We start from the raw sequence: 17750 nt of genomic DNA, 5'->3' as shown, positions 1-17750 counted from the left end.
CAATATTTGTGCACGTTCTTTTTTCCTTTGTTAAGAGCGGAGCGTAGTGGCCTGGCCGGACCGGTCCCACTAGCCCCGCGTGTGTTTCTGTGGTGTGATTTCGCTATAATTTTCAACGCGTTTTTCGTCTCCCATTGTTTTCCTTCTCCCCCTCCCTCCCTTCACAGCAACGGTGTACACGATGTGCGTCTCATGCAGAGGTCGCCTGTGCCAGTCTGGCTCGAGGGGGCTGCCTCGAGACCGTCCACCCCCCCCCCCCCCCCCCCCCCGTGTACAGCACCGCCAGCAGCAGCGGGACCAGAGCAGTCAGGAGCTGCTGCGCCGGCAGCGGCAATCTCGCCACTCTGGCGTCCGCTGTCAGGGCCCTCGGCTGAGGTCGCCATCGAGGCCTACGTCGAGCGCCTCGCGTCCGTGGTCCCGGCGACTGCAATCAAGTTCGCTTCCAAAAACGATTGGCGAGGCCTTGTTCGTTTTGGAGGCGGAGAAAGAGTGGTCCTTTGTGGCCGTGCCCCAGGGTTTGACGGTGGGCAAGCGGGATGTCGTCCTGGAGCCACTGCCTTCCATCTGCGGCGAGGGTGGTGCTTTCCAACGTGGCGAAGCTGGGCACCGTCACGTCGCCCATTTGCCCGGTGCCGCTGGGCTGTGGGAGACCGGCCCGGGGGAAGCACGACTTTGCTATCCTTAAGACGACAATTCTCAACGTGCTAGCGAGACCTGGACAACCCGAGAAGGGCGCGTTCATGGTGATGCACGAAGGGATGCCCCACAAAATATTTTATGCCAAAGCCACCATCAGATGCCACCTCTGCAAGGGTGAGGAGTTCTTCAGGAGGGTGTGCCCCAATGAATTACTCCCCATGAACTCCAACAAGGATTGTCTGGCAGGAGAGAGGAGTGGCACTGAGCAGGTGGAGCAGACACCTGCAGCTCCGACTACACCAGATGAGGTGACAGGTCCCAGCAAGACTCCTGCTGTGACAACGGACGTCCCCATTTAACATTCTGCAACACCCAGATGCCCAAAGAGTTAGTACAGGGATACCTCCGTCTCTCTGGCCTCCGAATCTGAAGAGGGAACTGAGGGGGATTATCCTCGGGATCTCCTGGACCTAAAGCCACCAGCACCAGGAGAGGCAGAGCTGGACGGCCCAGTGGTGCGCAGGACCTGCCCACTGCTTCAGACACTTCCACCAGTAGCACTCTGAGGTGGAAGTGGCGGGAGACAACGCGCAAGGATAACTTTTGGGATATGGGTGGAGCCCCGTGGGTGTTGCTACCCCCTCCCCCCCACCAAAGTCTCCTGAGCACCCATCGCCCCGAGTGGAAGGAAGGGTAGAGAACGCCGACACCGCGGCTGCAGAGGCTACTTCCTCCTCTCAAGTTGTGGGGGCAACGGCGCTGCGGGGGCCGTCGAGGCGGCAGAGGAGGGAGGGTCACTGCCCAGCCTTCTGCCAGGATGCCCCACAAGCCTCGCAGGGAGGCCTGCTGCTGTTGCTGAGGAGGTGAGTGGTGGCATTCCACCTGCCACTTACCCAGCGGGTGAGCACATGGAGCCAGCCATGGACCCAACTCCTGGGTCCTCACATGCAGGGCCTGGAAGCCAGAAGGGGGACTCGTGTGACGACTTCAGTGTGGGCAATGAGACCATCCGGGTCTCATTGAGGTCATCTTTGCGAGGACCCATCTTCTGTCAGGAAGACCTGTGGAGGTTATTTGAAGAATCCCACAGAAAACCGACCAATGTCATGGAGGCTCTGTCGAGATGGGGAGACATGGACACCATAGAGGCCTCCCTCAGACATGGCCTCGTGGAGCTCCAATAGGATGGGAGGAAGTCGCAAGACATAGAGAGGTCCAGAGTGATACATTTTAGCAGTAAATTAACTTACTGGAATAGGCAGGCCACTCACTCACAATAACGTGGATTGCCTCCCTGAATATTAATGGATGCTAAGGGGTGATGAGTTATTATGTGGCGCCCCTAGCTAGGCAACACAAGGTCACCGTTCTGTTTGTGCAGGAGAACCATCTCACTATGGACGGTGCCTGGAGGAGGGAGTGGAGAGGGGACTCCTTTTTCAACCACTTCAGCGGCACCGCCTCGGGAACAGCAACAGTGTTCTCACCGAACTTGACGCCCGACACCGTGAGCCAGGTGGAAGTGGTAAAAAGGAAGGTCCTTGACGTCACAGTGCAGATCAGCGAGACCACCATCCACCTCGTCATCGTGTAACGCTCCCACCACTGACAGCGAGAGACGCGCGTTCTTGCAACTTTTGTGGAACCACTTCAGTGACGTGCCAGGCGACGAGTGTGTGGTCATGGAAGGTGACTGCAACTGCACGCTGAATGCCCTGGACCACACAGGTAAGGCGCAATGCAACGCCAAGCTCCAAAAGGGAGCTCCACGACCTTCTGGACGCATCCGATCTGGTGTATGTGTGGCGGCTTCACCACCATGGGCGGCGAAGCTTTACCTTCATGCAGACATGGGTCAGTAAACCAGCTACCCAGTGCAGGATCGAACACATATTTTTTCCAGAAGTCTTGTCTCGAGTGGCCCGACTGCTGACATCAGGGCTGCACCACTAACAGACCACAACCAAGCTGTTGTGGCCATCTAGCACTTCAACAACTCCTTGTTGGAGGATAGCACGTTGGCCGAGCTCTTTAGGGAATTCTGGGAGAGCAGATGGGCTTGTTGACAACCTGGTCCTCCATGGAGAGAGAGGAGGGATGGAGGAGGAGGAGGAGGAGGGATTAAGGAGGCGTGCGGGAGGTTACCTGCCGACACAAGCATTGTGGCCGCCACGAGGAGCAGGAGCCTCCATTGATCCCGAGTCTCGCCAAGGCAGCAGCAGAGGCAGCCGGAGAGCAGCAGAGCAGCGCTCAGCGACGGAAACGCGGCCGACGAACGCACCGCCTCTGCAAGAGCAGCGCAACATCGTCATCGTGAACAACAGTGGCATCAGCAGCAGGTGTAGTAGTAGTAGCAGGTGTAGTAGTAGCTTCAGCAGCAGGTGTAGTAGTAGCATCAGCAGCAGGTGTAGTAGTAGCATCAGCAGCAGGTGTAGCAGCAGTAGCATCAGTAGGTGTAGTAGTAGCATCAGCAGATGTAGTAGTAGCATCATCATGTGCATCAGCAGCAGTAGCATTATCGTCGTCAACAGTGGCATCAGCAGAAGTAGTAATAGCATCAGCAGGTAGCGTAGCAGCATCAGCAAGTGTAGTCGTAGCATCAGCAGTCACTGGTATGCCTTTAGAAATATCATCGTCAGCTTCAGCAGTAGCATTAGCAGATGTAGCAGCAACAGCAGTATTATCAGCAGGCGCAGTAGTAATAGTAGCAGCAGTAGCATCAGCAGGTGCAGTAGTAGTAGCATCAGCAACACCATCGGCGTTAGTATCATCATCAGCAGCATTAGCAACAGTAGTTGAGGTATCATCATTTAGGTTGAGGGTTCGATCTCGACCCTGACGACGCCTGTTGTAGATTTGGAGTTTGCGGTGTCTCTCTTTCTCCCCGTGGTCCCATGGTTTATTCTCCGGGTCCTCTGGTGTTTCCCCTCCACATTTAGAATCAAAATCACGTGATTTAACAGTCATTTTGCTGCTGTTGCACATTCCCAGATAGTAAGTCACTTTGTGGAGCAGCTATCATTTGTGGTGGCCAGGGTCGCTTCTGACAAAATAGCTACATAGCACCTCAGTGGTGGCCTTGGTAAAAAAAAAACACGGAGTTTATAGTTTTAGTTGAGTTTCAATGTGAACAGAAAATTCCTCCGACTCTTTGGGTATACTCAACACTACCGATAGACTCAACACCACCCAGATTGAACACTAACCATGGACTCAACATTGCCCATATACTCAATGCTACGCATAGACTCAACACTACCCATAGACACAACACTGTCCACAGACTCAACACTGTCTAAATACTCACTCCTAACCATAGACTAAACACTGTGCATATACTAACTACTACCCATATACTACAACATTACCCATAGACATAACACTGTCCACAGACTCAACACTGTCCACAGACTCAACACTGCCCATATACTCAGCACTGCACCTCAGATGAGCACGGTTGGTTAAGTACGATGCGACAGAAGTTCAACGTACACACATTCTTCCAATCCTGCAGAACCCCGTATAGTGATGATGTCGATACACATAGTGCAGCCTGCACTCAATCACTGCTCTGCATCAGCAGTTCGCTTTGGGTGATAATCTCTGCCGTGGCGCTGTTTCCTGCTCTCAGACTCTAGATTGCCCCTTTTTCACCTTCGCAACAGATGGGCAACCTCAGCCAACCTCTCGCAATGGGGATTGGCTACTTTCGCCAATGCTAGATGCACGGCAGCCCCATTGCAATTATCATCCCCCACTTTGCCACTCACTCACAGGGGTTGGCTTCTTCCTCCAATACTAAAGGCACAGCAGCCCCAGCAGGGCCATCAGCTACCACCTTGCCACTCACAGGGGTTGGCTTCTTCCTCAAATACTAAAGGCACAGCAGCCCCAGCAGGGCCATCAGCCCCACCTTGCCACTCACTCACAGGGGTTGGCTTCTTCCTCAAATACTAAAGGCACCGCAGCCCCAGCAGGATCGTCATCCCCACCTTTCCACTCACTCATTCACTCACAGGGGCTGGAACTTCCTCCAATACTGGAGGCACCGCAGTCGCAGCAGGGCCATCACCTCCACCTTGCCACTCACTCACAGGGGGCAGTGTCTACTTCTTCCGATACTAGAGGCAAGGCAGCTTAAGCAGGGTCACCATCCTCACCTTGCCCCACGACGTCATTAATTTGAGCCGAGGGGTTTCCCATCCCGATCGGGACCTCACAGACATTGCGCAGCCAAAACGCGGAGGACTGGTTCCTGGGGGTCGGAGATCGGGTCACCATTCATTCCCTTGACAGAAGGTAATAGTTATGGCCTGGCAAATTAAGTTGATGATTATTGTATCACTGCTGATGATGCTGCTGATGTTGCTGCTGATAATGTTTCTGCTGCTGCTGATGATGATGATGATGAAACTGCTGCTGCTGATGATGATGCTGATGCTGATCTTGCTGCTGCTGATGGTGGTTGTGGTGATGCTACTGATGATGCTACTGATGATGCTGCTGATGATGAAGCTGCTGCTGATGATGATGCTGCTGCTTCTGCTGCTACTGATGATGCTGATCTTGTTGATGCTGATGGTGGCGGTGGTGATGACACTGCTGCTGATGATAATGCTGCTGCTGTTGCTTCTGCTGATGCTGATCTTGATGCTGCTGATGATGGTGATGCTGCTACTGATGATAATAGTACTAATGATGGTGATGATGATGATGATAATTATACTCATGATGACGATGCTGCTGACGATGCTACTGATGATGATGCTGCTGGACTCACTCAGGACGCGCTCCCCAGGCCCTGCCTCGTGCTCCTCCTCCTCGTCGTCGTCGATGGGGCGACACGCGCCCTGGGACGCGCCTGGCACACGCAGCAACAACAGCAGCAGCATCATCATCATCAGCAGCAGCATCATCATCATGAGCAGCATCATGAGCTGCATCATCAGCAGCAGCAGCAACAGCATCAGCAGCACCAGCAGCATCAGCAGTATCAGCAGTAGTAGCGTCATTATCAGCAGTAGCGGCAGCATCAGCATCATCATGAGCAGTATCAGCATCATCATGAGCAGTATCAGCATCATAATCAGCAGCAACAGCATCAGCAGCTCCAGCAGCATCAGTAGCATCATCATCAGCAGCAACATGAGCAGCAGCATCAGCTGTATAATCAGTAGCAGCATCATTATCAGCAGCAGCAACACCAGCAGCGTCATCAGCAGTAGCATCAGCAGTAGCATCATTGTCAGCAGCCTTTTCAGCAGCATCAGCAGCTTTATCATCATCATCATGTTAATCAGATGCATCAGCTACATCAGCATCATCAGCAGTATCATCATCAGTAGCAGCATCATCAGCAGCAATATCAACATCAGTAGCAATATCAACATTATCAGTAGCATCATCATCAGCATCATAAACAGCATCATCAGCATCATAAGCAGCATCATCAGCAGCAACACCATCATGAGCATAATTAGCAGCAACATTATCAGCAGCAGCATCAGCAGAAACGTTATCATAATCATCAGCAGCAGTAGCATCAGCATCATCATCGTCATCAGCATCATCATCGTCATCAGCAGGATAAGCATTAGCAGTAGCAGCATGAGTAGCAGCGTAATCAGCAGCAGCATCATCATGAGCAGCATCAGCATCGTCATCAGCAGCATCATTATCACGAGCAGCAGCATCATCAGCAGTACCAGCAGTATCATAAGCAGCAGCGTTGTCATCAGCAGCGTCGTCAGTCATCAGCAGCAGCATCATCAGACTCACGTACTAATTCATTCACCCACCCACCTGCGCAGATCTTCACTGACCTTCAGATTCACACACTACACTACCCACACTACACACCCACACACACTACACACACTCTACACACTCACTACACTACCCACACTACACTACCCACACTACACCCTCTCCACACACTCTCCAAACATACTACACACACACTACACTACACCCTCTCCACACACTACACCCTCTCCACACACTACACACACACACGCTCACTACACTACCCACACTACACCCTCTCCACACACTCTCCAAATACACTACACACACACTACACACACTACACACTCACTACACTACCCACACACGCTACACAATTAACGCAGACCACTGCACACCACCACAATACAAAGACAAAGATTCCCATTGTAGCCTTAGGGGCCGTCCATAAATGACGTCACGCGATTTTGGCCGATTTTTTACCCCCCCCCCCCTTCGTCACACGGTGTCATAAAAAGTCAGACCCCCTCAAATATGACGTCACAAAGCTCGCCCCCCCCCAACCATATTTTTATTTTGAAAATAAAACATACTTCAAATCATTCATAATAAAGGTTTTTGGGTTAGATCGCGTTATTTATAAATGTGTCGTAACCCTCCACCACCCGACACGGCCAAGCAGCAAAAAAGTGTCACGTTGACAAAAGACAAAATAGTTCACTACTATAGCCCACCGGTGTGTTGAAGAGTGAATCCACAACAGTTAGAGTTTGAGTACGACGTTTTGCTGGTAATTACATCCAGCATCATCGGGCAATTCGCCAGAATGATAAAGCCCTCACTTGCTCCCGGTCTTAAATAGAGCAGCAGGGTGACGTCATAATTTAACTCATTCAGGTGCAGTGATTTGAGGCGGAGGGGGGGAAAATTGTAATTATATAATGGATTGGTGATCAGTCAATGGTTATGATTAGTAATGAGTTGTAATGTGTGTTATTGTGATTATATGCTACGTTAGTAATCCGTTAATTAGTATGTGTTTCCTCTATAAGGAATTGTAATATGTATTTTTTTTATAATACGCTTCCAAGCCGCACTAAGCGTGTAGCTGTCAGAGCGATTAAAGTTGTTTCTATTTCTCTCAATTTCAATGGATTCTCTAAATAGTCTTTGCCAGTAATATATAGTTTTACACAACACTTCAACGTTATGAAAATCATTCGAGTGTCCTTGGTGACAAGCATGTACTGCCACTGCCGACAGTTGTGTTTGAGATAATTTAATATAATTTAATATTTATTTGGTGTTATTTTAGTCTTAGCTATAGCTATAGTGGACAGACGGGATGTAACATCAGCATAAGACTATTGGAGATCATTTAATATCTCAAACACAACTGTCGGCAGTGAGAGAAATAGAAATAACTTTAATCGCTCTGACAGCTACAGGCTTAGTGCGGCTTGGAAGCGTATTATTAAATAATACATATTACAATTCCTTAAAGGGGGAACACATACTAATTAACGGATTACTAACGTAGCATATAATCACAATAACACACATTACAACTGATTACTAATCTACAACTCATTACTAATCATAACCATTGACTGATTACCAATCGATTATATAATTACAATACCCCCCCCCCCCCTCTGTCTCAAATCATTTCACCTGAATGAGTCAAATGATGACGTCACTCTGCTGCTTTATTTAAGATCGGGAGCAAGTGAGGGCTTTACCATTCTGGCGAAATGCCCGATGATGCTGGATGTAATTACCAGCAAAACGTCGTACTCAAACTGTAACTGTTGTGGATTCACTCTTCAACACACCGGTGGGCTAAAGTAGTGAACTATTTGTTATTTGTCAACGTGACACTTTTTTGCTGATTGGCCGTGTCGGGTGGTGGACGGTTACAACACATTTATAAATAACGCGATATAACCCAAAAACCTTTATTATGAATAATATTGGTCGCGAAAGCCTACGTGTTCAACTGATGCTTCAAAGCACTTTAAACTATTGTCATTGTAGTGCGTATTTAATGTGGCGCTGCACAATGAATTTGTTGTAGTAGAATACATTTATTAAAAGGAGGCGTTGGAAAGCTTAAATTTAGCATAAAATTTACTTGAAAATATTCAACGTCTAACTGAAACTGCAGATGTTCCGAATATTATTTTGAAATTCTCTCATAGTTATAAAGTATTAAAGGTAATAACTATAAAAACATATATATTCTTAGTTCTTTCAGTAAAGTCACGTTGAAGGGAAATAATAAAATAATAATATATAGCAAAATAAAATTATCACGACGTTTCGACTGCAACACAAGCAGTCATCATCAGGTGTGAAAACCAATGGCAAGAACATTTGAAAGAAGTGGCGGTTCGCATTTATTTATTTATTTTTAAACGTTAGCGCCATGGATACGGATTTGACAGTTTGTTAGATGGACGAGTCCATCTATGCTCGGAAAAGAGGAGGGGGGAGACGAAAAATTAATGTATGCTGTCTGAAAGCCACCGTAAGCGTGAACAATCAATTAAGACCCGAAATGGTTTATCAAATCCATCCAATGATTGCTAAGCCAGAATCCATCTTCTCGGTTGAAATTGTCTCTGTGTTTGTATGTGTGGATAGCCTCATGAACGAATCTCTCATGGTAGCCAGATGGCTTGCAAAGAACGTTTGTGTTGGAGAAGTCAATGTCATGTGAGCCTACTGAATTATAATAGTGATCTGCCACGGCCGAGGTGTTGGTCCTACCGTGTTTAAGGTCTGCTTTGTGTTCACGAATGCGGTCCGAGACATGCCGTTTGGTTTCTCCAATGTACCTACTACCACAGAGGCAACTTAGTTTGTAGACACCAGCGTACGGTATGTCCGGAATCACATCTTTTACAGACGGAACCAGATCACGGATTTTATGTAATGTGTTGAAACGGACCTGGATCTTGTGTTTATTCAAGATTTTGGAGATCTTTTTTGTGATCCCCGCAATGTAGGGTAAAGTGATGGTTTTGAAAGGCTCCTCAAGAGGGTCCTTCTTCATGGTTTGAGTGATAGCTTTGCGGATTGTATAGTCGGAGTAACCATTAGCCTTAAGAGCTTGGTATACGTGCTTGAGTTCACTGCCTATGTGTTCCTGATCGGATATGCATTGGGCTCTATGGTGCAGAGTCTTGATGAGAGAATTCTTCTGTGATGGATGGTGGTGGGAATCCGGTTTCAGATAAGCATTTATATGGGTAGCTTTCCTGTAGACAGAGTGGCTCATTGAACCATCAGGTCTCTTTTTTATTAGGACATCCAAAAAAGGTAGCTTGCCATCTTTTTCGACTTCCATGGTAAATCTGATGGCTGGGTGTATGGAATTGATGTGGTCGAAGAATTGGTCTAGAGCAGGCCGGCCATGTGGCCAGATGACAAAAGTGTCATCCACATACCTCTTCCATAAGGTTGGGCGCAGAGTGGTAGTCTGGATGGTGTCAGTCTCAAATTTATCCATGAAAATGTTGGCTATAACCGGAGATAGGGGGGAGTCCATTGGGGTGCCCTCAGTTTGTTTGTATGAAGTTCCATTCCAAGTGAAGTATGCATTGGCTAAGCAGTGTCTCACCAGGGAGGGTACCTCAGTGTTTTGTCCTTGATGAACCAAGTCTTCAATGATTGCAATGGTGTCAGGTACAGGAACTTTGGTGAATAAGGAAACTACATCAAAACTGACAAGCAGGTCGTCTGGGGACAGGGAAATACCTTTGATTGTCGATACCAGGTGAGTAGAATTTTGTACCGCAGAGGTGGTTTTTCCAGTGAAAGGCCGCAGGATTACAGACAGAAAACGAGCCAGTTTGTAGGTGGGGGAGTTGATAGTAGAGACGATGGGACGAAGGGGTGTATCTACTTTATGTATTTTTGGTAAGCCGTATAATCTTGGTGGCCTGGCAGCAGAAGGTTTAAATGAAAACTGTTTAGTTTGATCAATTAATGCGGTTGAATCAGAAATTATTTTGTTGGTTTGTGTGACGAGGCTGTAGGTGGGATCTCTTTTTATTTTTGTATAGCTGCCATCGTCGAGTAATTCTTTAATTTTGTTGTTATATTCTATTTTATCCATGATGACAGTAGCATTGCTCTTGTCGTCTGAGATGATTACTAATGTCATCCCTCTTTTTTAATTCATTAAATTTAAAAACGCTCATCAGTAGGCTCACATGACATTGACTTCTCCAAGACAGAGGTTCTTTGCAAGCCATCTGGCTACCATGAGAGATTCGTTCATGAGGCTATCCACATATACAAATATTCATTTAAAGTTGCGCATTTTGACGTGACGTCACATTTCTCAAACCCCCCCTCGTCATACATCGTCACAAATGTCCTCCCCCCCCCTAGGTTCGTGAGGTCATTTATGAACGGCCCCTTAACAGACTGTAGGGGGAAGTGCCGTTAGCGAGTACCTACAAAGGCCGGCACGGCACACGAGGGGGTAGGTGGCCAACACCACGCCCGGCCGCCTTTGTATCCCCAGTGGCGATGTTTACACATCGCGCCAGGCCCAAGACCGGTTCAGATATTCGTCAGTGGTGCTGGTGGCCGTGAGCGGGAATCGAACTCGGGTGGCCGGGTTTGTTGCGCACGGCGCTAACCGCTACTATACCCACCCACACCCACCCACACCCACCCACAACCACCCACACAATCCACCCGCCCACTCTCCCGTTAACCCAGCCCCTCCCCCCTCCTCCCCAGCCCCTCCCTCCTCCTCCCCAGCCCCTCCTCCCCGGCCCCTCCACTTCCTCCCCAGCCCCTCCCCCCACCTCCCCAACCCCGCCTCCTCCCCCAAGCCCATCCTCCCTTCTCCCCATCCCCCTACCTCGCCAGCCCCTCCCTCTCCTCCCCAGCCCCTCACCCCTCCTCCCCAGCCCCTCCCCCAACCCCTCCCAACCCCTCCCCCCTCCTCCCCAGCCCCGCCCCCTTTCCGCTTCGTGCTCCCGCTGCGCGTAATTGAAGCGACGGCGTCAACTCGCATCGTCGTACAGAGAGAGAGAGAGAGGGGTGGGGGCGGTGAGAGAGAGAGCGGAGAGAGAGGAGAGATGGAGAGAGCAAGCAGGGGGATGGATGGAGAGAGAGAGATGGGGGGAGAGAGCGCGCGCAAGAAGGGCTGGGTGCAGATGCAGCACTTGTCGTAAAGAAAAATAATATTACAAATATTACATAGAAAACATAGGGGGAACATAGACATGGAGTAGGGAGAGAGGGGGTAGAGATGGGAGGGGGGGGGGGTAGAGACAGGAGGAAAAGAGAGAGGAAAAAAAACGAAATGATGAACGAAGCAAAGTGCCGACTACACCGAGCATCTTCTTGCTTCCTCTGATCGTAAAAAAAAGGAGAGATTGGGAGATAGAGAGAGGGATAGGGGAAGGAGAGATGGGGAAGAGAGCGCAGAGGAGAGAGAAATGGGGAGTCAGCGGGAGAGGGACGAAGAGATGGGGAGAGAGACATGGAGTAGGGAGAGAGGGGGTAGAGAGAGAGGGGGGGGGTAGAGAGAGAGGGAAGGGGTAAGGAGAGCAGAGCGTGAAATCTATTGTCAAATCTTTCATTTAAAAAGGATGGGGGTTTACATAAAGCAAAGCATTAAAAAAAACGAAATGATGAACGAAGTAAGGTGCCGACGACACCGAGCATCTTCCTGTTCCTCTGATCGTAAAACAATAAGAGAGGGAGGGGGAAGGAGAGGGAAGGAAGGTGGTGGAGAGGGGGTAAGAGAACGGGACAGACGAAAAGGAGAGAGGGGGAGAGCGAGACACGCAAACTCAAAATATACATCAGAGTCTGGGATCGAGCCCACAACCTTCTGTGTACCAGGCGAGGTAGTTAACATCTCCACGGGGAGAGAGAGACACGCAAACTCTAAATATACAGCAGGCATCCTTTGAGTCCGGGATCGAACCCACGACCTCATGTGTACCATGCGAGGTTGTTAACATCGCCGAGCCACGGGTCACGTGCCACTTACGCTGGGCCTGCACAGCCACGCAGAAAATATTCAGTGAGACGTGAGGCCCTGGAGATACAGAGGGAGAGGGCAAAGATGGGAGAGCGGTGGGAGGGAAGAGAGATGAAGGGGTGATGTAAGCAGAGAGGGTGTGGAGAGAGATCCATAGACTCACACAAAGATCCATAGACTCACACAGATCGACTCATAGATCACACAGAAACGCATAGACTCACACAAAGACCCATAGACTTACACACATATACTCATAGACTCACACAGAGACCCATAGACTCACACAGAGACCAATAGACTTACACACATATACTCATAGACTCACACAGAGACCCAAAGACTCACACAGAGACCCATAGACTCACACAAAGACCCAAAGACTCACAAAGAGACCCAAACACTCCGACAGAGATTCATAGACTTACTCACAGAGACCCATAGACTCACTCAAAGACCCAGAGACTCACACAAAGACCTAAACAACTCACACAAAGACACATAGACTGACGCAAACCGGGAATCGAACTAGGGTCGCCGGGTTCATAACCACTAAACTACCGCTCCAACAACAACCGGCATTCACCACTAAGTGGCGGTGACGTCACCACGACGCTTGTGCCAGGCTATGTGCACCCTGAGGCCACGTGAAGTGTCGAACGCCCGCTGGCAGGAGGTCACGGGGCAGACCCAGGTGCCACGGGTCGACTGACTGAGATGACCGGCTAATGCACCACCTGTGCCCCCTACTGTGACAACCTGCTGTGCTTTAGCCACCCGGCGCTCCGCTCGTTGTGGTGAGCGTCGCTCCTCCACCCTCCGTTGTTGTTGGAGGGCGACTACCTCCAACTGCCCAGTAGCGTCCTTCACGAGCCTCCTCCACAGAGGCCGATCTTGACACCGCTGGTACCAGTCATCGGCAAGTCCACTCAGCTCCACGTCCTCCTGTACCACATCACTCCATCTCTTCTCTAGCCTGTGCCGCGCCCGTTTAGCCCCCTCAATCCGGCCGAACAAAAGCTGTTTCGGCATGCAGTGGCTGGGCATGCGGGCTACATGACCCAGCCATCGCAGCCTTGCCCGCCGGAGGAGCTCACTGATGGGACCTTGCCAAGATTTTTCAAGGATTTGTGAGCTCCTCACAAAATCCAGTCTGGTTAAACCCAGGATGGATCGTAGGCAGGCCAGCCTAAATGTTTCTAACCGGCGAAGATGTTCCATTGGGGGGGTCCACGTTTCGCAAGCGTAGAGAAGGGAGGGAATGACCGTGGCCGAGAAGACCTGAAGCTTAGTGCGGAGCGACAGACCAGGTAGCTTCCACACAGCATTACGCAACCGATGAAAAGGTATTGCCGCTCGACTGATTCGGAGTGAGACCTCTGCTGTTAAACTGGAGCCGGTCATAAGCACACTGCCCAGGTATGGGAAACTCTCCACTCGCTCCACAACTGCCCCATCACCGATTGGGAGTTGTGGGGGTGGAGTGTCCAATGGTACAAAATACCCAGGCAGGTGCTTAGTGTTGGTGGGGCTGATGGTAAGGCCCCACCTCTTAGTGGCACGCTCCAGTCTCAGCAGCAGCGTCTCTAACTCCTCCTCTGAATGAGCAGCTATTACCAAATCATCAGCATACATGACGTGGTTGAGCAATAGGGAGCCATCCCTTGACCGCACCCGGGCATCGATCAGCCTCCCATTATATCTGTACCATATGGAGATTCCCCCGGTACAGCTATTGAAGGCTTCACGAACTACGTGGTCAAAATAGATGTTAAATAATATGGGAAATAAAGTGGGAGCCAGAGGACATCCTTGTCACACCCCAAGGTGTACAGGGAATGGCTCTGACTCCTGGCCACGTAGTTTTACCCACGCCGGCTCACCATCATGAAGGTCCTTAATGATTGTGAGCAGAGGGTCAGAGACTCCGAAAGCACGAAGAACAACCCAGAGCACAGGCCTGCTGATGGTATCATAGGTCTTGACCAGGTCAATAAAGCAGAGATATAGGTCTTGTTGCAATTCCCTACACGTCTGCTGTAAATCCTGACTTAAAGCTTTCGTGACTGCAGGAATTCTTATTCTTTGGGTATTTCGGTAAAGCCACGTAGATTGAACAAATAATTAAAATAATAAAAGTAATGCACATAATAACAACATCACGACGTTTCGATCGCAAAACAAGCAATCGTCATCAGGTGAAAAATATAGTGGGAGAGCTGCTGGGAATAAATGGTGGGAGAGCTGCGAAGGCTGGGAGTTATAAAGGTTTGAGATCGTTGCAGCCCAAGAGTCAGTGGGCGGGGCTAGAGATTAAATTTGCATGTAAATGTAAGATCAGAGAAATCTTGACAAACAAAGCTGTGGGGGTAGCTATTGTATTGTGAGAGATTACTATGTCAATGTAAGAAATTTTATTGTAAATGTGAGCTCAGAGAGAGCTCGGAAAGAGCCATCGCCACATGGTAGTGGAAAAGGATGTCAAGCCGCCATTTACTAATACAGCTAACGGTGGCTGTTTTAGTGAATGTAACTCAGAGAGTCGAAAATAACTGTTAACATAGGTAGAGAGGGAACAACACAGCCATTTATGACCTAAACTGGTTAATAACGTCCTTCCAATGATTTCTCAGTTTGTATCCATCTTCTCGGTTGAAAATATGTCTGTGTTTATATGTCTGGATGGCTGGATGATAGCCAGTGGGCTTGCAGAGTACCCTTGTCTTGGAAAATCAATTTCGTGTGTGCCCACAGCATCAAAACAATGATCAGCCACGGCTGAGGTATTGGTCCTACCTTGTTTCAGATCTGCCTTATTTTCACCAACCCGGTCCGAGACATGTCGCTTAGTTTCCCCAATGTAACTGCTGCCGAAGACACAGCTTAGTTTGTAGACGCCGGGGTATTGCATGTTAGGGATCACATTCTTCACAGATGGGATCAAATCACGAATTTTATGAACTGTGTTGAATCGTACCTGGATGTTGCGTTTGCTCATGATTTTGGAAATAATTTTGGTTACCCTTGCTATGTATGGAAAGGTGATGGTTTTGATTGGGTCCTCAGATGGTTATTTTCCAACGATAGGGGTGATAGATTCTCTGCTGTAGCAGACAAACAAAAAATATGGCATCTGTGCAGGACCGCCCTTTCCTGAAACCGCATTGGGGCTCCGCAAGCCTCTCCTTAGTGTGCCTAGCAACGCAATCTTGAATAATCCTTGCCAGGACCTTTCCCGGCACACTGAGGAGTGAGATGCCCCTGTAGTTGTTACAGTCTGTGCGGTCCCCCTTCTTAAAGAGGGGGACCACCAGGGCATCCTTCCAATCCTGTGGAACCCATCCAGTGGTCCAGACTGTTATTGATGTCATGTAGGACAGTCTGTGCACAAACGCCACTGTCCCTCAGCATTTTGCTTAGAAGGTCATCTCTGCCCGGTGCTTTTCCTAGTCTCAGACTCAGGATCGCCTTCAGTACTTCCTCAAGAGATGGCACATCAGCCAGCCACTCACAGGGGTGACTTCTTCAAATATTTGAGGCACTGCAGCCTCGTCAGGGTCATCGCCATTTTGTGTCACGAGGTTTTCCAGGCTGAGGGATTTCCCCTCCCCCAGGACCTCAAAGAAATACTCAGCAATTCTGCAAACCTGTTCCTGGGGGTCGGAGTTTGAATCAGAGTTCTTTCCCCAAATTATGGTGATAGGTGTGGCACTGCAGGTTACTTTTTTATAGAATTAAAGAGCGATTTGTGATCGCGGGCCATTGAGGCAGACTCCATCTCCTCAGCAACCTGCGACCACCACCCATCCTTGCAGCGCCTCACGGCTCTCCGAACCTCCGAGCCTCCGAGCGAAGGCTGCAGTAAGCCTCCTCATTCTCCGACGTGGGATGCTGTAGCTGCTGAGAGTGGGCCTGTTGCTTTTTCTCAGCCAGCCTGAACAACTCCTCTGTCAGCCAGGGTCTCTAGGGAGGTCTGGACCGTGTACCCAAAGAAGCTATTGCAGCTGCCACAGTCTTTAACCTCGCCCATTTTCCCACGACATCAGGAGGAGTCGGGGGCGATGCCAACCCCAGCCGCAAGCGATGATGAAATTCTTGCTTGCAACTTTCATCAGCTACCGAAGACCATGCCACTAAGGGTTTGAATGGGGTCGTGGGTTTACACCCACCCCCGGAGTGGAAGAATGGCAGGCGCATCATACAGATGACAAGTCGATGGTCAGGGGGCAGATCAGCTTCACGGTAGGTCCTTATGTCTGGGACATGGGCCCGCATCCGCTGTTCCGTCACTATGTAGTCCATCAGATGTTCTTGCTTGGACCCGGCATGCATCTATGATGTTGTGCGGATGCGCCGATGCCGGAATAGCATGTTGGTAATTACAAGCCCATGGGCTGCACACAAATCTATCAGTCTCCTGCCGTTGTTATTGAGCTGATCTGGCCCATGCCTTCGAATCACTCCATACCAGGGGCCAGCGCATAACCACACACGCATTGCAGCATGACCACACACGCATTGAAGTCACCCAACAGGATGACTCTATCCCGAGGGTCCACTTTAGCTAGCACCTGTGACAGGAGGTCATAGAAGGCATCTGACTCATCAGCCTTGCCTGCATCCCTCCACGGATGTTCGTCTTTGGTGGAGGCATAAGTAACCACAACCACCACTCCTTGCCTCTGGTTGATGGGAAGGTGAGCCCAAAGTAGCCTGGGGCTTACAGCTTCCAACGCCTCACCGCCACGCTCCCACACCCCCTTAATTATTTTATTCAGAAGAGCCACTCCCTGTTGTTTGGCAGTCTCCTGCCCCGAGCAGAGAACTGTCCACCCGTCATGGCAGCACGAGCTAAAGCCGGTCCACCGGACCTCCTGAATATCACAGAGATGAAGGTGGTACCGGTCCAGCTCCCGACAGAGGATTGCCAGCCTCTTCTCCGCAGTGAGCGTTCGACCATTCCACGTAGCCACACGTAGTGGTTTTTTGTTATTTTTGGGGGAGCCCCGAGGGTAAAGATTCAGTCTCCTGGCTCCGACAAATGGGTTTTGGCCAGGAGACGTCATAGACGCCTGTCCCCCCGGGGCCTCCGGCACAAGCTTAATGCATTTTTTAACTCGTAGACTAGTGGTAGTTAATTGAAGGTGGAGGGGTTACCAGCCCCTTGTACCTGTCCAGAGCCCTCATTTGGCCGCTGTGGTGGTTACAAACGCCATGAAGGGAAGGGCCAATCTACATTGGCCCTTCCCCCACGGCACTGCCCACCACAGCGTTGCCATCCGGCACCAACGAGGAGGCAGCGGGTTGTTTTTGCCGGACACAGACACACACACAGACGCACACACACAGA

General features: G+C 49.9%; 1 protein-coding gene across 1 annotated transcript in view; it reads right to left on the bottom strand.

The window, feature by feature from the left end:
* LOC116957319 (uncharacterized) overlaps positions 1–17750 on the bottom strand; it is a 42257-nt gene that overhangs the window by 14649 nt on the left and 9858 nt on the right. The window contains exons 3-4 of the mRNA XM_032979398.2: positions 5420–5500; positions 2785–2925 (exon numbers count right to left, since the gene is read on the bottom strand). Of these exons, the coding sequence (XP_032835289.2) occupies positions 2785–2925; positions 5420–5500 (222 nt within the window). The remainder of the gene's footprint in view (positions 1–2784; positions 2926–5419; positions 5501–17750) is intronic.

Source organism: Petromyzon marinus, chromosome 72, assembly GCF_048934315.1.
Source record: "Petromyzon marinus isolate PM22_M1 ecotype Great Lakes invasive population chromosome 72, UKy_Petmar_22M1.pri1.0, whole genome shotgun sequence".
NCBI classification, from domain to species: domain Eukaryota; kingdom Metazoa; phylum Chordata; class Hyperoartia; order Petromyzontiformes; family Petromyzontidae; genus Petromyzon; species Petromyzon marinus.
The sequence above is the reverse complement of the archived record's forward strand: the minus strand, read 5'-3'. Positions and strand labels throughout refer to the sequence as shown.